We start from the raw sequence: 23832 nt of genomic DNA, 5'->3' as shown, positions 1-23832 counted from the left end.
CTCTCTCTCGTAGGACGGTTCGTGCAATGGCCTCCAGCACTATGCTGCCCTCGGCCGGGATGTGATCGGAGCTACTTCGGTAAACCTCATGCCCTGTGAAGTGCCGCAGGACGTCTACAGTGGTGTAGCTCAGCAGGTCAGTCACGCTCAGCACCAGAGGGCAGCAGTGCGTCTTACTGCCCTCTTGAGCTGCCTTTCCCAATCTTTTCTTGTCCATAGTTCCATCAATTAGAGACAGACACCCCTTCATCAGCACCGAAGTCATATCATACTGGGTAATATCATTTAGCGTTTTCATTAATCTTAATATAACGCTCATTATTTCAGTAGTTCACTTTTAAACTTAAAATAATAGGGTGAAAAACAGACTTACCAAGTAGCTCCCTCTCAAATGAATTTGATACTTTCTTTCAAATGAATTTGAAATCATAAGATTGATTTGTGCATATATGTGTGTGTATATATTATTAATATTATTATGATTGCTGGTTTTATTAAATGTTATAACAATAAGATAATAAAATTATAATTAATTTATTTTATTATATAAAAATAATAATTTCCTTTAGAAATGCTCTGATGTAAATATAATAATATAGTGAACATTATTGTGGTTAATTAGAGATGTTATATTATTTTTATAATTAGAGTTAAATACAAATGTGTGTGTGTTTGTGTATACACAAACAGACACACACACACTTTTTTCTTTTATATATATATATATATATATATAAAAGAAAAAAGGGATCAAAATCTTTCCTGCTTGCGACTCACTGCACTAGAGCACTTCCACAATCAGCCTCTACCATTTTAATTTCTATTAATTTTTATTAAATTTTATTTGAAGTCAACTCTGTGTCAGAGGCTTTTTTTCATCCTTTTTTTTCCCCCTCAAAGCTGAATGTTCCTCTCAAATTGCTGCATCTACACAACTCATGGTCTCAAAGGTCCAGTTATATTTCAGTAATGGGAGGACTGCCTATTTTTTAGAGAACACTATCTGAGATATATTGACCTACCTATTGACTTGGCTATATTTTGGGAACACAGTATAATCTCTAAATACTGTGTATCGCCTCACCAGAAACATCAGGTTATCTGAAGGGTACATAGCAGACGTCTCAATGAGTCAGAGAATGGTTTAAACTGTTTCATAGGGTAAGCTCTCAAGAGCCCCAGTAAAGACTGTCAACACCTTTCATACCTCATGTGTGATTAATGAACCTGCTCCTCCCTTCCTGCAGAATAAGCTATTTATAGTTTAAGTGAGGGACAATTGTTATCAACAGTTTTATTTCTGAATTCCCACTCAAGGGTCTTTCAAATAAGTTATAGAACACTGATTCCCAGCCAGGGGTCTCTCTACCTAAGGGGATACTTATTTGTTAAATAATAATAATAATAATAAAATTGTTTAAATAAAAAAATTAAAAAAGTAATGATGATTATTTTTTTATTTTTTTATTTGCTGTACACAGCAACGTGCAAGTTTGTGTGGATGTTATATGTATATATATTTTTTATTTTTACATTTATTTTGTTTATTATTATATTTATAATCTAAACAAATAAAAAATAACATTTTAATAATATATAAATGTTATATTTATTTAAATGTCATTACCAGTTATTTATTATATTGCACTATAAATCTAATATTAATGTATAGTTTTATTATATATTTTTTTTAAATTGTTGATATAAAAATGTATTTATATTTTAAAATATAACTATATAAAAACTACATTATTTTATTATGAATATAATTCATGCATTTATAATATTAAAAATAATTTACACATTTATTATACATTACAAATATATAAAATAAAATAAATTTAATTGTTTTAATATAATATAGAATAGTTTGTAATAGTTTATTAGCATATTTAAAATATATTATTATGTTTTACTGTATAATGTTTAAAGTATTGTATTTTTTAATATACTAGTATACTAGTATACACTGTAAGTCGCTTTGGATAAAAGTGTCTGCTAAATGCATAACTATAATTGTAAATAAAAAAATATATGCAAAAATATAACTTTTCAAACTACATGATTAGTCATTTGTTGGACAATCTTAACAAATCGTGAACAATCCTAACATTACTGTGACTAATAAGTGCATTGGTTTATGGAGTCTCAGAAAGGTGCGCTGTGCCGTGTCTCAGGTGGAAGAGTTCAGGGCTCGGGATGCAGAGAAGGGATTGAAGATCGCGCAGGTGCTGGAGGGCTTCATCAGCAGGAAGGTGGTGAAGCAGACGGTGATGACTGTGGTCTATGGCGTCACGCGCTACGGGGGCCGTCTGCAAATCGAAAAGCGACTGAAGGAAATCGATGATTTCCCCAAGGTGAGGTTCGTTGCACTTCGGTTAAAATGATCATAGATGTACTAACAAACTGTGGGATGAAAAATGGCTCAAGAGTTTCCGTATGAAACAAACCTTGTCCTGCATGATGTTTGGATGGATGTGGTCTGATCCAAATGTTCCAGCCCAGAGTCTGCAGAAATCCTCCCATTTTTGCTTCGATCTGGTTCTGGCCTTTAACCTTTTCTTCAGCTCGACATAAAGGGGAAGAGTAGCTTGGTAATCTTGCTTTACATCACAGATGATGTGAACTTTAAGCATTTGTGTCAGTCTTGATTTCCTCAAGTGTGGCTCTTTGTGGTCCACCATAGAAACATGTATCTCCCAAGAAACACCACAGAAACATGTATCTCCCAAGAAACACCACAGAAACATGTATCTCCCAAGAAACGCCACAGAAACATGTATCTCGCAAGAAACGCCACAGAAACATGTATCTCCCAAGAAACGCCACAGAAACATGTATCTCCCAAGAAACGCCACAGAAACATGTATCTCCCAAGAAACGCCACAGAAACATGCATCTCCCAAGAAACGCCACAGAAACATGTATCTCCCAGGAAACACCACAGAAACATGTATCTCCCAAGAAACGCCACAGAAACATGCATCTCCCAAGAAACGCCACAGAAACATGCATCTCGCAGGAAACGCCACAGAAACATGCATCTCGCAGGAAACGCCACAGAAACATGCATCTCGCAGGAAACGCCACAGAAACATGCATCTCGCAGGAAACGCCACAGAAACATGTATCTCGCAGGAAACACCACAGAAACATGTATCTCGCAGGAAACACCACAGAAACATGCATCTCGCAGGAAACGCCACAGAAACATGCATCTCGCAGGAAACGCCACAGAAACATGCATCTCGCAGGAAACACCACAGAAACATGTATCTCGCAGGAAACACCACAGAAACATGTATCTCGCAGGAAACACCACAGAAACATGTATCTCCCAAGAAACACCACAGAAACATGTATCTCCCAAACAAACACCACAGAAACATGTATCTCCCAAGAAACACCACAGAAACATGTATCTCCCAAGAAACACCACAGAAACATGTATCTCCCAAGAAACACCACAGAAACATGTATCTCCCAAGAAACACCACAGAAACATGTATCTCCCAAGCTGTCGAGAATGAAATAGACATTATCAGTTCTTTGAGGAACCAAAATGGTTCTTCTATGGTCAAAATCCACTTTTGAATCTTTATTTTTAAGACTTTAAATTCATTTTATTCACTGGTACCAGACATATATATGCAAATGCATGTAAATATAATATTTTTGCCCTGATGTGCCCTTTTAGGTTTGGATAAAGCATTCACACTATTGTGCTTTTATTAATATCTAACAATGTGCCATTTTCAATCCACAGGACTACATTTGGGATGCTTCACATTACCTGGTGAAGCAGGTTTTCAGCAGCTTGAAGGAAATGTTCACTGGGACAAGAGAAATTCAGGTATTTGATATCACATTCCCTTATACACTTTAATAATCAGGAGTGTTTAATTTTTTCACTTGGTGGTCACGTTTACTGTTGTTAAGCAAATTTTCATCATTTAAATAGGAATCCAGACGATTTTGACTTTTTTTTTTTTTTTTGAATGAATGAATGAAAAGAGTATTTTTGTGAATCGCCAGATATAGTTCTCCCATGATGCAACTGTCTGCGGCTCATGAATTACAGCTGCAGGAAACAGAAAAGGATTGAACGTCCCTGGTGCAGTAGATCAAGGACCAGCCGCTCTCTGTCTCCTGTTGCACCCCTCTGGGGAAACGAGCAGACACTCAGAGCGAATGTGAAATATCCCCCACTTTTACTACACACACAAGCAGCTTCCTAAATAGGTCAGATCCGCAGGAGCGGCGGCAGTAGAGCCCAGGTAGTTGATCATTCCCGTTACCAGCAGAAGGTGATACAGGAGACGTGGGCCCTTGCTGTTAGTGAACAAGCTGATGAATGGAGCCACTTCAGGCCCGGCCCGCTTCCAGATGAACAGAGGAATTTATCTCACACAAAGTGTTTCAGGGAGAGCACTCGGGACGTTATGAATGTGGCAGCCAAGTTGCGCAGCCGGCACTGTTGATGCGGATCAGCTGGTTTTTTTAAACACTTCCTCTCAGCAACAACTTCCCACCTGTATTTCTAGATTTTTCCAACTAGCACATCCGGAGACTATTTTTTCCGGTGAAGACAAATTGTTATGCATAGGGGTTTCAGCTTATCTAGTTCAAAACGATATATAAATTAGGTTTTGAATGCTTAATGTACTATTGGATCGATTGGTTGACGGTGTTCTGACTTTTTCTCTCAGGAATGGCTGACGGAGAGTGCTAGGCTAATAGCTAAGTCTGGGAGAACGGTGGAATGGGTGACACCGGTTGGACTTCCTATTGTTCAGCCCTACCACCGAACAAAAAACCAAATGGTAAGTGTTTTAAAATTAACTTGCCAATTTATCTAGTTCACCATTTTAAACACATTTGCCTACAGTTCATCCTCTGACCCCTTATGGGCATAAATGCTTAAATGAATGCATAAATGAATGCATAAAACTTTTAACAATTTAATTACATTTACATTTACATTTATTCAGTTAGCAGACGCTTTTATCCAAAGCGACTTACAGATGAAGACAGTGGAAGCAATCAAAAACAACAAAAAGAGCAATGATATATAAGTGCTATAACAAGTATGAGGTTAACACAGTACACGTAGCATGGGATTTTAACTAATATAATAAAAAAAATAAAAGAATAGAGCAAGCTAGTTAGAGGTGTTTACAAAAACACACACACATACATATACAATTGCATAATAAATGAAAAGAAAATAGAATACAAAAAGATTAGAAAGGTAGTTAGATTTTTTAAAGAATAGAATTAGAATAGTGAGTGTTAAAGTTAGAGGGTCAAATAAAGATGGAAGAGATGTGTTTTAAGCCGATTCTTGAAGATGGCTAAGGACTCAGTTGCTCGGATTGAGTTGGGGAGGTCATTCCACCAGGAGGGAACATTTCATTTAAAAGTCCGTAAAAGTGACTTTGTGCTTCTTTGGGATGGGACAATCAAGCGACGTTCACTTGCAGAACGCAAGCTTCTAGAGGGCACATAAGTCTGAAGTAACGAATTTAGGTAAATGGGTGCAGAGCCAGTGGTAGTTTTGTAGGCAAACATCAATGCCTTGAATTTTATGCGAGCAGCTATTGGAAGCCAGTGCAAATTGATAAAAGAGGTGTGACGTGTATTCTTTTTGGCTCATTAAAAATTTATCTTGCTGCCGTGTTCTGAATTAATTGTAAAGGTTTGATAGAGTTGGCTGGAAGACCTGCCAAGAGGGCATTGCAATAGTCCAGCCTGGACTAATTAAGCTTTTAAAATGTAATTAAACAAGCTATTTCTTTACATTTTTAGTAAACAAAGTGCTACAAATCTACTGTACTTCAGCAGTTTATATTTCTGTCATAAGTTCTTCAATCCAACTTTTTTTTTTGGCAGGTTGTAACGAAGACCTTTGACAATAGTTATTTATCAAATGAAATAGAGAAGTGACTCACAGTTCGGCAAATATTCCCCGGCAAAATCCAGTCATTTCAATACTCAATACAATTGGGAATTGTGTTTGGGGTGAAAGATTTCCGAATTGTTCATATAAATATGCCACGTTGACCATCAGAAAGCTGCATTGTTTGAAAGTGACTTCTTCGTGAGCTGTGCTTTATACATATCTACACTATATATATATACCGTATTTTTCGGACTATAAGTCACACCTAAGTATAAGTCACATCAGTCCAAAAATACGTCATGACGAGGAAAAAAACATATATACATATATAAGCCACACTGGACTATAAGTCGCATTTATTTAGAACCAAGAACCAAGAGAAAACATTACCGTCTACAGCCACGAGACGGCGCTCTATGCTGCTCAGTGTAGACTACAGGAGCACTGAGCAGAATCTCTGGCAGCATAGAGCGCCCTCTCGCAGCTGGAGGTGGTAATGTTTTCTCTTGGTTCATTTCTCTTGGTTCATGTCAAATTAATTTTGATAAATAAGTCGCACCTGACTATAAGTCACAGGACCAGCCAAACTATGAAAAAAAGTGCGACTTCTAGTTCGGAAAATACGGTAGTAGACAATGGAAATTTTTGCCTGCAAAATATTGCAAATATGATCACATATGCCATTCGGTCATTTTGGCATTAGGGTACTAGACAGATTACTAGACAGATTACTAGACAGATTAGTCATTTTCCCCTTTCTGAAATACAAGGTAAATTCTTTCATTTCGTCATCTTTGAACTTCCTCAGCAGAATTCAGCAGGGAGGCAGACTTCCATCACAGCCTAGGTCTTCATAGCACTGCTTGTCAGAAAGGTCTTGTGCAGCTGCGAGTGAAACAATGAAGTAAGGTTATGAGGTTTAATGAGGTTTTGCATGCAGATGGCCTGCGCTGCTGGCAGATAACATCAGCAACAGAGCTGAGGCTGCTCAGCGGTGGCCTGTAGTGCGTGCCGAGATCCAGCAGAGAGCATCTGGCAACCCGTCTGTGTCACAGCCGAGGAGCATTTGCTGCTGCTGCTGCTGCTGCTGGGTGTGGCTGAATGCCTAGGATTAGATTCAGGTTTTAAACAGCCGTTTTATATATATATGTATGTATATATATATATGTATGTATATATATATATATATATATATATATATATATATATATATATATATATATATATATATATATATATATATATATATATATATATCAGAATTTGTTGAAGCACGCAGTATATGTGTAAATTGTAAAAATAATGTTTTTAACAATAAACTGTTACAATATCTGTTCTCTACTGCAGATTGTACTGTCTGGTCTTAAGATCATAACCCACATCCACGAATGTAGGTCATCACATTTTATTTGACTTTTATGGAATTTCTAATGAAGGTCCTCATTAGCGGCCTCATAAATTCTTCACCGTTTAAGCCCTTCTCTTTTACTGAGCAGGAGGTGTGAAGGCCATTTATGGCATTCAGCATGTTACAATTCTACTCATGGGAACGCTGACTTTCTGATGACAATATAATTGATGTTATAACAATTAATTATTATGGTTCACTTGTGAAATTTAAAGGGAGGGTGAAATGCTATTTCATGCATACTGAGTTTTTTACACTGTTAAAGAGTTGGATTCCCATGCTAAACATGGACAAAGTTTCAAAAATTAAGTTGTACGTTTGAAGGAGTATTTCTGTTCTTGTTCTTGTCCTTCTGGTTTGTCACAAGTTTCGGAAAGTGTTTTTCGAGTGTGGCTCTGTGTGAAGTTAGATGGAGCGGAATTTCCTTATATGGGTCCTAAGGCACTTCTGCCGGAAGAGCACGGCGTGCTCCCGTATAGCAGAGCAATGAGAGCACAGACATTCACTGATCAGAGCGAGAGCGTCACGAAATGTCACAAAAGAAGTGTTTTTGGTTGCCAGGGCAAGACAACCCTGCACAGATTACCAAAAGAGAAACAGCATTAAGGGACCAGTGGATGGAGTTTATTTTTACAGAGCATCAACGGAGTTGTGCAAGTGTTTTTTTTTTGTTCCCTGCATTTCCAAGATGCTTGTTTTACAAACAAGGGCCAGTTTGACGCCGGATTTGCACATCGTTTATTTCTTAAGGATAATGCAGTCCCAACGAAAAAGGGTCACGATCGTGTGTTGGAACCGCAGGCGGTGAAAAAAACTGCTTCAAATATCTCTGTGTTGTTAACTTAGCTATCAGCGCGTAAGCACATCAAGTAAACAACATGCGATGTTGTCATCAAACTGCACTTTCCACATGTACAGCTAAAAAAAAAACAAAAAAAAGACGACATAAAGTGGAACTTAGTCATTTTCCAAAACCGCTAAGCAAATATATACAGTTTCAGTACATACCACATAGAGACGTCGTTGCTGATGCTGCTCTTGTTAAATTTCAGCCTCTGGATCTGATTTTGGATCATAAATATACGGTGAATCTGACTGTTAGCCATGGTTTGTTTTGGATGATGTTTTTTTCCTCACGGTAATGTCACAGCTTCCAAACGCCCTCAACACAAAAGCCTACTGGCGCTCGTGATTCTTTAGCTCCGCCCACACGTCACGCCTCCAGCCGGTCGTGTTTTTCCAGGAAAAATCGGTACAGACTATCTTTCTCTTATGAATATAATAAAACTAAAGACTTTTTGGAGTTATGAAGGATGCAGTACTACTCTATAGGTACTCAAGATTAACAGGATATTGAGTGAAAACGAGCATTTCACCCCCCCTTTAACATGAAAGCATATATATATATATATATATATATATATATATATATATATGTGTGTGTGTGTGTGTGTGTGTGTGTGTGTGTGTTATCTAAGCTACTAAAATCTTTACCCCTTTCTCAAAATGAGATTGGCTCGAAAATAATTTAACGAGATTACAAAAAAAAAAAAACCACACACTGCCAACACATTTTAGTTCAAACTACTTGTGAAAGTGCATGTAGCATCCGATGACCCCATGGATGTATCATTCCAGCATTTTGAAGGTGGTCGATGTTTTGATATATTACATTGGCCACTAGATCTGTTACTACACACATTTTTCATGAATGGCGCACTCTTTTATCCTCAACAGACGATTGATGGGTCAAGGTCAAAGATCGGTCATGTACAACACCCATTAGAGCATCAGCCACATTATAGTAAGTCTATATTTATTTCACCTAGCTGTGGAGGCACCTTAGACGGTCACACCAGGGGATTCCAATTCCCTTGTAAATGTCACACTGACCAGATTAATGTAGCACCATCAAGACCCCCATTAATCACCTCCGAGCCCCAGTTATACATCCACCTGTTAGCCGTGCCACCCCCTACATAGATTAACCTGCATGATGGATCTTAATGACCCTTAATGGTGTTGTGTAAAGGATGAGTTTTACAGCCACTTTTTATGGTCATCTCTTTTATTATAGTTTTCGTTTCATTAGCTATTCATTAGGCTATTTCCACATAGAATGCTATTCCACAGCTATTTATTCGTTCTTATTAGGGACCCCAAAGTCACCATTTAATTAAAACCAACCCCTTTTTACTTCATACTCATCACTGGTATAGCTCTTACCTAAAAATGAAAATCTTTTACTTGTCCTTGAGTTGTCAAACCTGTTTGGCTTTTGTTCTTCCGTGGAACACAATATTAAGTCAGTGTGAGTACAGCTTGATTAATTATAGCTTAAACACTTTGCCCTCCAGCACTTCGCACTGTGCTTCTTCTGGTGATCGGTGCTATAAAAAAATGGTTTGTAAAATGGGTAATTAAAGATACTTTAAGTTTACTTTAAAATTCACTATTAAAAAGAGTTGTTTTCAAGGATAGATAATGTGTTTGGTTTTCCAAAAAAACAAAAAGGTGATTGGAACAATTTGACATATTAAGTTAGATAAAAGTTCTCCTTTGTAACCTCTCTGGTTTTTCTTCTTCTGCCCTGTAACTCTTTAACTCAGGATAAAATCCAAATCCATATTTATCTCAACCCCCTACTTCAAATGTAATCAAGGAAGCGTTTTCTCATGCTGCATCAAGGACGCTTCACTGAGGTCACCTCTCCGTGATTCAATCTCTTGCAACCTACCCTTGATCTTTTTTTACATGGGAAATGGCATATTAATTAGATGCCAGGGAAATGGGATTGTAATGGCGTCATAACAGAGAAAACAAATAAGCCAGGGTGAAATCCACAGTTTCTATTCAGTCACTGTGCAGCACTGTGTTTGTTGATAGGGGAAAGGAAATTACACTTGGGAGGGAACCAGACTTGGGATATGCATCAGTAAAGCTCGTTAATGTGATTGTTTGCTGTTAATCAGTTTAGGGGTCACTTTTGGAGGCTGAAATGTTTCTTTCACTGGCTATACATCAAGTTGAAGAAAAACAGTGTGGTAATTCTGTAAGGAAGACAACCAGTGGGGATGAAAGCCGTGGGGAATCATTTGTTGCCTTTACTTTAGTACCCAAATACTACCGGTGTCCTTGGAAAAAGGGGAAATGTGATTTCTCCAGGGACTCTTGTGGTGTTCCTTGTCTACAGTCTGATCCCAAGCCTCACTGTAACTCTTATGATCCAAAACGCTACTTTTTTTTACTTCTACATCCTGCTAATTGGCTAAAGTTGAAGTTTCATCTGGTCTGAAAGTCAAATAAAAAATGAGGTATTTTAATATGTGCACCACCAGATTTTTAATATCAGAAAGATCAGGGCTGTGCATGGCAACAGAACATGTAAAATTCAATTTTAATTGATTCTTTAACTAAAAATTTTGTATAAGCGTTGATTAATAGGGCTGATATTTCAAGAGTATTCTCAGAGGACTTAATGGGGCAAGAGGTCACCAGTGGTGTAAAGCCTCTCTCTAGGAGATGCTGAAAGATTTGGGATTCTTACCACGAGACTCAGATAGAAGCATTCAGTAAAAGGGGGGAAGCTTTGTGGGTAGATGATGGCTTGTAAACTAGATGCTACACTTTTGGCATAAAATATAGGATGCTTATGCAGAAGACTGGTCAAATCCCAACTGCAACTGGTCTCGATCCTGGTCCTCCTTGCTTTCTTTATTATTCCCTGTCATACTCTCTACGTTTGGTCCCAGTAAAATGGTGTAAAACTCTTCATTTTGGCTTTTAGATTCATGCGAGGTCTTTTGTAGTCAGCCATTTTATTGAATTCTGCAATAAAGGACACAAGAGAACAAGTGAAGGAGTCCAAACCAGGAGTCATCCCAATTTACATAGGAATCCCTTTTCCACTATCTGGGCATCATGCCAGCTCAACAAGATTTGCTTTGGTCCTGTCTTCCTTAACCAGAAGTTTTAGTTGCACCACCAGAACCAGTGGATCAGGAGTACATTGCAAGTCCCATTGGAATTAAAGGGGGGGTGAAATGCTCGTTTTCACTCAATATCCTGTTAATCTTGAGTACCTATAGAGTAGTACTGCATCCTTCATAACTCCAAAAAGTCTTTATTTTTATTATATTCATAAGAGAAAGATAGTCTGTACCGATTTTTCCCGGAAAAACACGAGCGCCTAGAGGCGTGACGTGTGGGCGGAGCTAAAGAATCACGAGCGCCAGTAGGCTTTTGAGTTGAGAGCATGTGGAAGCTGTGAAACAGATCCAGAGGCTGAAATTTAACAAGAGCAGCATCAGCAAAGGCGGTATGCTATGTGGTATGTACTGAAACTGTATATATTTGCTTAGCGGTTTTGGAAAATGACTAAGTTCCACTTTATGTTGTCTTTTTTTTTTTTTTTTTTTTTAAGCTGTAACGTTACATGTGGAAAGTGCAGTTTGATGACAACATTGCATGTTGTTTACTTGATGTGCTTATGCGCCGATAGCTAAGTTAACAACACAGAGATATTTGAAGCAGTTTTACTCACCGCATGTGGTTCCAACACACGATCGTGACCCTTTTCCGTTGGGACTGCATTATCCTTAAGAAATAAACGATGTGCAATCCGAAATGCAGGGAACAAACAAAAACACTTGCACAACTCTGTTGATGCTCTGTAAAAATAAACTCCATCCACTGGTCCCTTAATGCTGTTTTCTTTTGGTAATCTGTGCAGGGTTGTCTTGCCCTGGCAACCAAAAACACACTTCTTTTGTGACTTTTCGCGACGCTCTCGCTCTGATCAGGCTGTGCTCAGCCTCTCTCTGCTCTGCTATACGGGAGCGCGCGCTCTTCCGGCAGAAGAGCGCGCACTTAGGACCCATATAAGGAAATTCCGCTCCATCTAACGTCACACAGTGCCATACTCGAAAAAAACTTTCCGAAACTTGTGACAAACCGGAAGATGTTTTTTTGGAACAAAAATACTCCTTCAAACGTACAACTTAATTTTTGAAACTTTGTCCATGTTTAGCATGGGAATCCAACTCTTTAACAGTGTAAAAAAATTCACTATGCATGAAATAGCATTTCACCCCCCCTTTAAGGTTTCCCCCAAGAGCTATTAAGGATGTACATTGACTTTTTATGAAGGCCTGTCTCACCCCCATCACGCCCCTCAATGTCTCTTTTATTTTGTTGTCCCCCTTAATGAGTCTTAATGGACTCATAAATCATTGCACCTGAAAGGGCACTTTGCCATACACCAGGAGTGTCAAACTTAGTTCCTGGAAGGTCACTGTCCTGTAGAATTTAGCTCCAACCCTAATTAAACTCACCTGAACCAGTTAATCAATGTCAAGAAATCTAGAAACACGTGTTCAAGTGTTTTGGAGATGGTTCAAGCTACACTCTGCTGGAAAGTGTCACTCAAGAGTAGAGTTTGCCATACCCCATTCCACAAAATGTCTTATACACTTTTTATACATTTTTCTTTTGTTTATGTCCATCTGCCACTGTAAAAGACTTCAATCCCTGTCATCGTTCACTTGTCCAATTAATTGAGCCGCATTAGGTTGTGCTTCTGTGGCACCGTAGAGACTTATCAAAGTATTAATGTGATGGAAGCCCCCCGACGCTGACAGTTCCTATACCAAGAGCAGTCGCTCACTCATGGGTTGTAGCCCGACCTCAGCATCTACATGATACAACCTTTACTAAGGTTAAGCTCCTGTTCTTTAATGGTATTGTGTCAATATTAGTGGTTTGTGGGGGTTTCTGGGAGCATTTGATCAGTCTCAGATTAAGCTACTCACTTAAATTTCCATCAATGTTTTTGAAGAGGATCAATAGGACCCCATGAAAGATGAGCAAATTTATTGCAATATTTGTATGCATTGATTTATATTAGAGGTCAAAGTGGTAAGTTGGACAGAGGTCAACTAAAATCAAATTTGAACTTGGAACATTTAACATAGCATTGCTACATAAGCTGTTTGTTTTTTATTTCATAGTAGTTTCTACCCTGTGATGCATTCAAACTCTCTTGTCTTCTCTTGTTTTTCACAGCTCAAGAGCAGCATGCAGAACCTGAGCATTCATATAAGTCATGATGCCAATGAGTAAGTGCCTCTCTTACTTTGACCCCTGTATTGACGTTGACCTCTGACCTCTCCCCGCAATGTACATGGATTCTGGTTACTTATATTATTTATATGGATAGTGATCCCTTTGGCATTTTTAATGAGGTTAAGAGATTTTGAATAAATAATTCACCCATCAAATCTTGATGAAAATGAATTGTATTGAATTATTTTGAATTGAAATGGGAAGGTGTGGTGTCAGCGCCGATAGCCATGTGGTTAGTGCGCCGACATATACAGTGCAACTGCGCTGATGGTGACCCGAGTTAGATTCCCGTCTCAAGGTCCTATGCCAGTCTCTTTCTACCCAATACTTTCCTGTCATCTCTCCACTGTCCCAAAAAATATGACTTTAAAAAAATGGGAAGGGGGATTGCGATGCAGTAAAGTCTAATATAAAAGATAGTCTTAAATATTCCTTATTTAGTTGACCATTTTTTAATGACCATTTATTTTTGTATGATTAAACATTTCCACCAGGGTTTTTGTAGCTTGGATCTTTTATTTAGTGTGTCTTATTATTTTATTTTTAAATTTAGTTTCGTTATTTTTATAACTTTAGTTTAGTTATAGTTATTATAAAATATATTAGGTGCTATGAGCCAACATAATAATGCTGCAGAAAACAAGTATCTTTAAAAGTCTTTTCTATACTTTTCATTCTTGTTTGGTCCCTTATGTACAGTATCATTGCACCGTACCCCACAGAGCACATTAAACGAATAAATGGGAGTGCTTAAACTGCAAATCTGCAAGTAACAGGAACACCTGGAGTGTTTGACACTATTCTGGTTCCATCAGTGGATGTCCAGAATTCATTATCATCATATACAGAAACCACTGGAGGATATGAAAGAAGCAAAAAGTTCCTCAGATGAGAAGAGTGGCATTTCGTGTTGAAATGTCACTGCCGCACATCCTGTATGTACGGCGGCCATATGTATGTCATTTACTGAATGGAGAGCTACCCAGAATGAACAGTGAATTAACATCATTGCTGGTTTTACCATCTGTTGATGGGTACTTGCATCGGATATTAAGTGTGTCTGGGCTTATTTGAGTTAGAATTGTGTTGTTTCTAAATGTAACTGTTAAAAAGAGATGGTAGGATGTCCGTTCTCACAAGGTTCCAAACCTGAAAGATTTACTTTCTTATGTGGAAGAGAAAAAATATATATTTAGAAGAATGTGCTAGTTGCTCTTTTCCATACAGTTTGAATTAATGGCTGCTGAAGCTCTCAAGCTTCTAAAAGGAACGTGTCACCACAAGAGGAGCAAGTATATTTTGAAAACTTGTGCTGTGCTGAAAATCCTTTACTTAATTTGGGTTTCCTGGTCATAAATGACCAAGATTTTAAAAATTGCATTTAAACAGTTTAATATGCTACACACCCTGTTACATTTGTGGTGTTCAATAATTTTGCCAATTTTTTTTTTTTTATATATTCTTTTTTTTTTTTTTTTTTAGGCCTATAGCCAGTTGGTTCTAAAAAAAGAAGTACAAAACCTGTTCTAATTAAAAGAAAACAAGTTGACAAAAAAAAGTTGAATCCAAGATTTGGGAATGATATTATAAGAGAGATTTATAAGCAATTGTTGTAATCAAATTTAAAAATAAATTTAATTTTTTTTTTTTTTAAATAAATAAATTTAAATTTAAATTAATCAGGACATTTTTTTACCGGAAACACCACGGATGTAACAAGGTGGGAGGAAAATCCAATGAAAGTACAAAAATTAACCAGTTTTTGGGGGGAAGATGTTATACCGTGTGAGCAAAGTCACCAAGTTTTTAAAGTGTGATTACATTAACTAGCATTTTTGAGAAAAATAAAAAATCCTTTCTGGTCAAAATGACTTTCTGGAAAAAGAGCTTTCTTCATTCGTGTTAAACAGAATATTAAAAGTCATAATGGTTTTAAACAACATGAGGGTGGGTATATAATGACCTTATTATAATTTTTGCAAGAAATATCCCTTAAAGCCTCACGTGTAACAGTTTGTTTATGTGGCGCACGTATCTTTGCTTATTCGACTCTATCTCCAACATTTTCATGCATAAACAAACACACCGTCATCCACCGCATTACCATATGTTCCCAAGCCCGTCAAATTTTATTAAACAAACACTTCTGTGCTTCCCAACGATACCCCAAATGTTCAGTCCTTATGTAAGCATCTGCTATTTTAATGCCATCACCCCATTTCACAGTTTCAGTCCTTGCAGAGCAGTACTCAGGCTTGGCTAATACCATTTGGAGAAGCCTCAGTTGGGAGTTATCTTGCTGACCTTTCACCAAAAAAAGCCACAAGGATGTGATTAAAAACCACTTATGACGAGCCTCACTTGTATGTCTCTATCACTGCCTGTGATAGACAAACATACCAGTACGGACTATCACCGGAACCCGAGTGCTGAAAAGGGATCTCCCATGTTTCTAAAATGGCCAAGAGCGCTCACGGCTAGACCGACAGCCGCCACTTTGATTGGACGTCGCTCTCAGGCTTTGAGAAATGGCCTTGGGTGTCCATGTACTTCTGATGCCAATGTACCAGATGTCAGTCACACTTCTAGGTGTTGAAAGAAATGTCACGCTTATCCAGTAGAAGCTCTCTGATTTCCCAGTGGACAGTTTCCAGGGTGGGTTGTAGCTGAAGAATCTTGTTTGAGACCAGCCAAAAGTGAAGACCCGACTGGAGTTTCACACAGACTACGGACCAAATCAAAGATCCTTCATGTGCTCTAATTAGAGGCTCAATAGACCCTCATTAATGAGTAGACTTGAATAAATTATGAAATAAAAAGCAGCTCTCTTGGGGCTAGTGACCTAAAGCCCTTGCTCAATTCCCAGAAATTCTCTCCGGCTCCGTGTCGCTCAGTGACCCCTAAAGATTGTAGATGGATAGTCAGTTCTCGATAGCTTCAGTACTCAGTATGTATATTATATACATTACCGTTCAACAGTTTAGTTAGTTGGTTATAAAGTATCACTTTTTTGGCTGATATGGAGCAATATAATGAAATATCTTCAGCCATTATAAGCACACACATTATTCTTTACTCTTTACTGGTCCAGCAGGTGCTCTATGTTCATTGTGTGTCTCTGTCTTGGATGATAATTAAGAATGACCTACCTGTTCAGTGATGTATGGCTCCTGGCGTTACAGGTTTATGTATTGCCCAGCGAGAAGATAGCGACACTGGCCTTAATTACCCAAGTGTGCTTCATATCAAGACTGAGAATGTTCTTCTTGTGCCTTTTTAGGAAACCAGACAGCATGAAGCAGAAAAACGCCTTCCCTCCTAATTTCATCCACTCTCTGGACTCCACTCACATGATGCTGACATCACTGCATTGTTACAGGTGATGAGCTGACACTTCTGCAGGCATCCCACACTCAAACAGGCTTTTAACACTGAGTTAACAGGTTTTTAGACTTTGGGCCTGTACATTACAGCAGGTTCCTTGACACCAAACACCTATCATTTACTAAACTCTGGTTACCTCATTAAATATTCATAAAAAAATAATATGGATTGTTTGTTTTTGCATATTCAGTCAGTATTATATCTCGTAAACATGCAAATAAGTACATGAAGGGTGTGAAACAGAAAACCAAGAGTTTGTTTATCAAGTATTACGAATAGAGAGCAACCAACATTACCTTTTTATGACATATACGATACAGATTATATTTAGTTTTTTAATTTATTTTGTTTAATATGCAGAACTGATTTTAATATTTTGTATTATTTTTGACACCATAATAACTACATGATCATTAGACCAGAAATATATGTGCAATGCATAAAAGTTATTGTTATTATTATTGATATAATAACAATTGCAACAATAAATATTAACATTCATTATTATTAGTAGTAGTAATACAAGTAATAAGAAATTATTTAAAAACAAATAAATTAATAAACAAATTGAAATGCATATATTTAATAATAGCAATATATAATAGCAATAATATTGTGTAATATTATTAAATTGTATCATTATTTATAATGCGTGTTTTTATTAATAATAATATAATATGAATAACTATTCATTGTTTTTATAATTCAAAGTAATAGCTGTATTAATGTTGATAACAATAAATTACTCCAGATACTTAATAATAATAATACAAATTATATTTAGATAATATCAAGATATCAGTGTTCATTATTAGTAAATAATATTTTATGTTTTTAATAAAAATATAAATAATGATAATTAATTATAATTAATTGTAATGCATTTTTATATTTAATATTTTTAAAATAATAATACATTTTATAATAATAATAATAATAATCATTTTTTTTGGTATTGTTTGTTGGTGTTTTTGTTGGAAATGTGGTATGTACAAGTACATCTTCCTGTTTTCTTGAAACATGCAGGGCTGGTCTGACGTTTGTGTCCGTCCATGACTGTTATTGGACCCATGCTGTGACAGTGGACACCATGAACAGGGTGTGTAAGGAACACAGTGTTCACTGCCGAATGTTTTTCAGTGCATATTCTTTTAACAGGAATGACTAAACCGCCCAACCATGTCATTAAAGGGTTAGTTCACCCAAAAATGAAAAGAAACCGAAAGGAATAATTCACCCAAAAATTAAAGCTACATCATCATTTATTCATCATTATGTTGTTTCACTGGCTTTACTTACTTTATAGTCACCTTTGTTAAATATGTTTAACCACCATATGACACTTGCGATGAACTTCTGAAGCTTAATAGCGTAATAACCCTTAAACCATCTTTAGCTGTTTGAATTGAGAATCCTTTTTGGACTTTTATCTTTTCCCATCCTTCTCTCCTTTTGTGAGGGGTATGTTGTCTGTGAGTATTTCCCTGATGTGCTTTCTGACCACAGATTCCTCTTAAAATGGGAAAGTTCAAACAGGAGAGAGGTGAAACGTCTGAGAGAAAGCTGAAGCGAGAGGGAGATAGCATTAAAGCTAGCACATTAGTGTGTATAATGATTGACTGAGTGCTCTTTGTCGCTCCTCAGGTGTGTCGTGAGCAGTTTGTGGCTCTGCACAGTCAGCCCATTCTAAAGGAGCTGTCCGGGTTTCTTCTGAAGAAATACTGCAGCAGACCTCCGTAAGTCCTTTACTATTCCACATTGCTGATTTGTAACTACTCTACGGTAGTAGCTTCTAAACCGCTAACTACAAAGGATTCACTGATCTTGGAAAATTACAGTATTCTCCTGTTTATGGTCAATAATCAATAAAAGGCTGATATTATAAAACTATACTGAAAACTGACACACATCTAAAAACTAAAATAACTGTTTGTGTTTAGAATTAAATATCAGATATCTACTGATGATCATTGTGACATTCAGGCCAATGACTCGGGCTGATTTTATAAACCTTTCTTTGTAAATGAAGAAATAAATAAAGGGCATGTTTAAACACTGTAAAAAAATTAAATAGATCACTTTGAATAGTTAGAAACCATCAAAGATGCTGTATGTAAGATTTTGACTCTTCTAAAGCATAAAAATACCATAATATGTTTGCAGATATTTAAGAATCATGCTAAGCTAACATGCTTGTTTATCTGAAAAACAATGCTACAGTCAGTTATTCCCCTTTGAAAATGTGTGTTCTGGGCCGGAATGTCTGTCTCTGTTTTGGTTTGAGAAACCCAACCACTGCCAGTTTATCCAATTGTATTTCGGCACACGGGTTGCCAGTTGGTGGAAAACACAGCGTATTTAATTTCATTTTATTCATCATCAAGTGCATTCGCTCCTGTTTGTGTCGTCAATCTGGCAACCTGCGTCAAGTCTGAGGAGGAGGGGCCGGGTGAAAAATCCATGAATTTGGACTGCAATACCTAGTTCAAGCACTCGGTGTCAATCCTACATACAGCACCTTTAAATACGCTAAATCATCTGATAAATAATATCCAATATTAGGTGTTACTGATGTATGTAACTAATAAATGGTAACTACTGGAGTACTGATTTTGAAATTTATATACCAATAATTACATTATCTTCTTGTTTATGGGCAATAACCGATAAATGGCCTATATTATAAATCTACACTCCTGATACACACACACACACACACACACAAAAGTGTATATAAGTAGTTTTTATATATATATATATATATATATATATATATCAAATATTGGCAAATACACAATCATTTTTATGTTAAGGCAGATAACTGAGCAGTGGCTGGTATTATACATTTATTTTAAAAAGAAAATTACACTTAAAAACAAAAATAGTTTATATTTAGAATTATGTATCAGTTGATAAATAATCTTTTTCAAACTAAGGCCACTAACCAATAAAATTTCTAATATTATCAATCTTTTCTGCTTTTGTTAAAGGAAGACAATAATTCACTAAAAACTAATCAATAGTTATTCATGTTACAAGTTCATTTGAAATCACCAGAAACAATTAAATTTACAATTTTGGCCAATAAATATTCAATATAGGCTACTTAGGATGATCTAATATGAACAATTCTGGTTGTTATAGCTGATAACTGATTGAGTACACTAATACTAATGCATAAAAACTCAAATAAATAGTTTGTGTGCTTAAATACGTTATTCAAACAAATACCACAAATCAGCAGCAATTATTTCAAAGCATGATTTCTTTGATAAAACTTTGTATTAAATTGACGTGTTCATGTTTTGTAATCTATCTGAGGCTTTGTCGTGATGTGGTTCAGTTCAGTTGAGTCCAGTTTTCAATCTTTCAGGGTTATAACGAAGCCAAAGAAATCTGAAGAGTACTATAAGATGGCGCAGCTTTTGGGCAGCGTTCCTCAAACAGGTGAGTTAAACCCCGAGCACCACAGCTGACGCTTTCAGACACACAGACCATGGACAGCTTGTAAGGTATAAAGCAGCTTTTTACTGTTGCGTAATGGCGCATCATGTCACAGAATCGCACATGTGATTTTATGTTCATCAGCGAGATAGATTTCATTAAACTGATGACAATTAATTTTGCCAACTGGTTAATCTGTTTACGTAACACGGGCCGGAAGGAAACACTCTTACAGCAGAATCACACACATCTGGCACATCAAAATGCTGATTCAGCAGAGACAATATTGAGGGGGCACTCTTATGTGTTTAAAAGCTCAGCGTCAATAAAAACGAGCATTCACCATGTAACAGTGATAATCACTTTTCTGTAATATTATTCCTATAGTTTTGAACCTGATACGTAAGCGTGCTATTGGATTCACACTCAGTATTCTTCCAGGACTCCTCCTTATTTTCAAAAAAAATGGACTCCCTGAGGAGTGTGTATCCGTCCATGTGTGTCCCATAAGCCTGATTGCCTTTGTGCACAAGCAAGCAGTCCACGCACAACTGTTTGCACGAGTCAGTCGCCCCAGAACTGCCCAAGTGTTTTATCTATATTAATATATCCTGTGGGATTCATTTCATGTTTTCAAGCACAAATGAAATTGATTAAATTGAAATGAAATTTTTCCATTTTCATGACAGTTACGGATGAAAATAATCGTCAGTTTTCAAGACTGATAATAATATTAATGGCAAAGCTGAAGTTTTGCCGATTTGGTGATCAAGAAACATGATCTACTAGATTCAGCCTAGGCAATTCGTTAACTTAAATCTATTAGTTCTACTAATGATTATGTGAAATCCAACTCATTTCAATTATTAATGTTTTGTTTGTAAATGTTTCATTATATTACCAGTGTTGCCTCATTGGTTCTCTATAATACTACTGCATATATTACATCTGACACTAGCAGAGTTTCCATTACGAATTTAACTTATGCACACAATTGTACGAAGATAACGAAGATAAAACTGAATGCATTGTTTTCAATGCAAGATGCAAGTCAGTAAATTCAAATGTAAGTTTGGGAGCTTTGACTCCATGTGCCAAACAAACTGTCAGGAATTTGGGCGTGACTTTTGATTGCAGCATGAAATTTGATTCACAGATTAGCATGTAGTAAAAATGAGCTTCTTCCAACTTCGTCTGCTAAGTAAAGTTAAGCCTTTTCTTACAAGGCACGATTTGGAAAGAGCTTTACATGCCTTTATTAGTTCAAGGCTTGATTATTGCAATGCTCTTTATGTCGGTCTGAGTCAAACATCTCTTTCCCGTTTGCAACTTGTACAAAATGCTGCTGCTCGCTTTTTAACCAGTACTCCTAGAAGAGCACACATTACTCCGGTTTTAGCTACTCTCCACTGGCTTCCAGTGCGTTTTAGGATTGATTTTAAGATTTTATTGTTTGTTTTTAAAGCTCTAAATGGGCTAGCCCCTGAGTACTTGTCTGAGCTTTTAACTCTGGGTGGACAAAATCGGCGCTTGCGATCTTCTGATCAATGCACTTTACAGGTCCCTAAGTCGAAGCATAAACAGTGGGGTGATAGGGCCTTTGCTGTTGCTGGCCCTAAGCTTTGGAACAAGCTCCCCCCTGACATGCGCACTGAAACAGACATTGTACTTTTTAAAACCAAACTTAAAACTTATTTGTTTAAATTGGCGTTTGATACGCAGTAGCGGTGTAACATTGAAACATTGTATTTTCTCTACTCTATTCGAATATTGTGTTCAAATGGTGTGTTATTTGTATCTCATGTGAAGCACTTTGGACACCTTGTGGCTGCTGTAAAGGGCTATAGAAATAAAGTTTGATTGATTGAATTGAAATATCACACAAAACATTTGTGAACAAGCACCGTTTCCATCCAACGAGTCAAAAAGAACAAAATCATCACTTCCTGATAAACTGGCTATATACATCACTAAGAAAAAAGTAGGAGAAGGTACTGAATATAATAATTTTCATATACATAATAACCTCAAAACACCTCTAAACGAGCAGATGAAACACAATGAATGTAGTTATTGCTTCGGAAATGGATGCTGCTGTTCGTTTAACAGTTCTATGAGGCAATAGTACAGAAATACTTTGATGACAGACTTTGCTCGGGCATTCCCGAATGACCATAACAACATTAAAGATGCGGTGGAATGAGATCGGTCCGCTGGTTAGTCAGGATTTACCGTCCCATAGCGCAAAGTCACATGACTTTAAATTTTTTTGCGCTTGGAGGAATTTATTCGCAAAATGCATTTACATCTCCCATTATTCGCATTAACCCTTTTTCGCAAAAGTCAAAACCCACCTCAAGCGAGCGTAAAAACTTTTTGTAAATCAAGCAATTTTTATTCGAAATTCAGCGTTTCCATAAGTCGATTCTGATGCGATACTTCATAATGCACATGAAAGCAGGGTGATGGAAACCCATCTACTGTTGACGCTAGTTAAGTAACGTGAGTCCACACTTAAACGTTTCAACCTTGCCACCATAACGGTTTGTCCGCATATGCGCAATGGCCACGTGATGACATCATTCAGGGATGGAAAATAACAAGCAGCAGCTTCTAATTCGTCATTAACACCGAAGCATACAGAGATAAAGCAGCACAAGTACTGATAACAGTATCGATTGTCCTGAAGCATATCGGTAGTCTGGTATTGACTCAATTACGTACCAGTTATCGGTACCCATCTTTAGTTTTAATGTTACATATTCCATCCTAAAAGAACGTAATCATGTAATTTCTCTCTTATAGGTGATTTTGATCTGGAAAAGGTGAAAGAATCCGTGTATTTCTTCAGCTGAAGAGCGTATCGTGCGCTGACGGACAGCTATCATCAGGAGGCTGAGAGCCCTCCACAGACCTCGTCAAAACAGATTGCTGCTTTTTACTACAAGTGTGCATGACTGAGACCGGATTGGTTGATCTGGTAGATAAGTGAGTGTACGTGAGAGTGTGTGTGTGTCTGTCTTGTCATATTATCATAAAGTCATCATTTAAGCAGTGAAGCAGAGTTCTGGCGGAGGCGAACAGCAGAAGTCACACATGTGTGCGGGCTCGAGAGCGTAGAAGCGTATATGCGATCTCCCCTCGGTATGGAGCGAGAGCGTTCTCTCGGCGGGGCTCTGATCTGCTCCTTCACTCCTGAGTGCTAACGCGGGGCTGATTAACCACATGATTCTGCCTCTCATCGATTTCACGGCAGCCCCGTCTGAAAGGCCCTCTCTGACATTTCCACTTGGACATGATTTATTCCCAGCATCCCCGCACAGCTGGCAGCTCTCGCATTCACAGCCAGTGAAGAAACGCAAGGATATTTATGATAAAAGATCACAGCACCTTTAGGGAAAACTTTGGATGACGATTGACCTTGTGGTCTTGTGGTGTCCTTTTTTTTAAGGACTCAAGAGTACTTAAATGACTGTTTTATGATCAAAGATGTTTTGATCTGTTGGGTGCTTGTCGGGGAATGTACGCATGGCATTCGGTGAGAAATAAAGTCAATATTTTTGCACTCTGG

At 37.3% G+C, this 23832-nt stretch overlaps 1 protein-coding gene across 1 annotated transcript in view; it reads left to right on the top strand.

Annotated features, from left to right (window-relative positions):
• LOC113074841 (DNA-directed RNA polymerase, mitochondrial-like) overlaps nt 1-23832 on the top strand; it is a 44539-nt gene extending 20707 nt beyond the window's left edge. Inside the window, exons 12-21 of the mRNA XM_026247576.1 lie at nt 14-136; nt 2178-2357; nt 3767-3853; nt 4710-4823; nt 13374-13426; nt 16714-16812; nt 17844-17916; nt 18462-18553; nt 20191-20264; nt 23067-23832. Coding sequence (XP_026103361.1) covers nt 14-136; nt 2178-2357; nt 3767-3853; nt 4710-4823; nt 13374-13426; nt 16714-16812; nt 17844-17916; nt 18462-18553; nt 20191-20264; nt 23067-23116 — 945 coding nt within the window. The 3' untranslated portion in view covers nt 23117-23832. The remainder of the gene's footprint in view (nt 1-13; nt 137-2177; nt 2358-3766; nt 3854-4709; nt 4824-13373; nt 13427-16713; nt 16813-17843; nt 17917-18461; nt 18554-20190; nt 20265-23066) is intronic.

This window comes from Carassius auratus, unplaced genomic scaffold (assembly GCF_003368295.1).
Source record: "Carassius auratus strain Wakin unplaced genomic scaffold, ASM336829v1 scaf_tig00015444, whole genome shotgun sequence".
In the NCBI taxonomy this organism is placed as follows: domain Eukaryota; kingdom Metazoa; phylum Chordata; class Actinopteri; order Cypriniformes; family Cyprinidae; genus Carassius; species Carassius auratus.
Note: the sequence above shows the minus strand (reverse complement) of the source record. Positions and strands in the feature narration are given on the sequence as shown.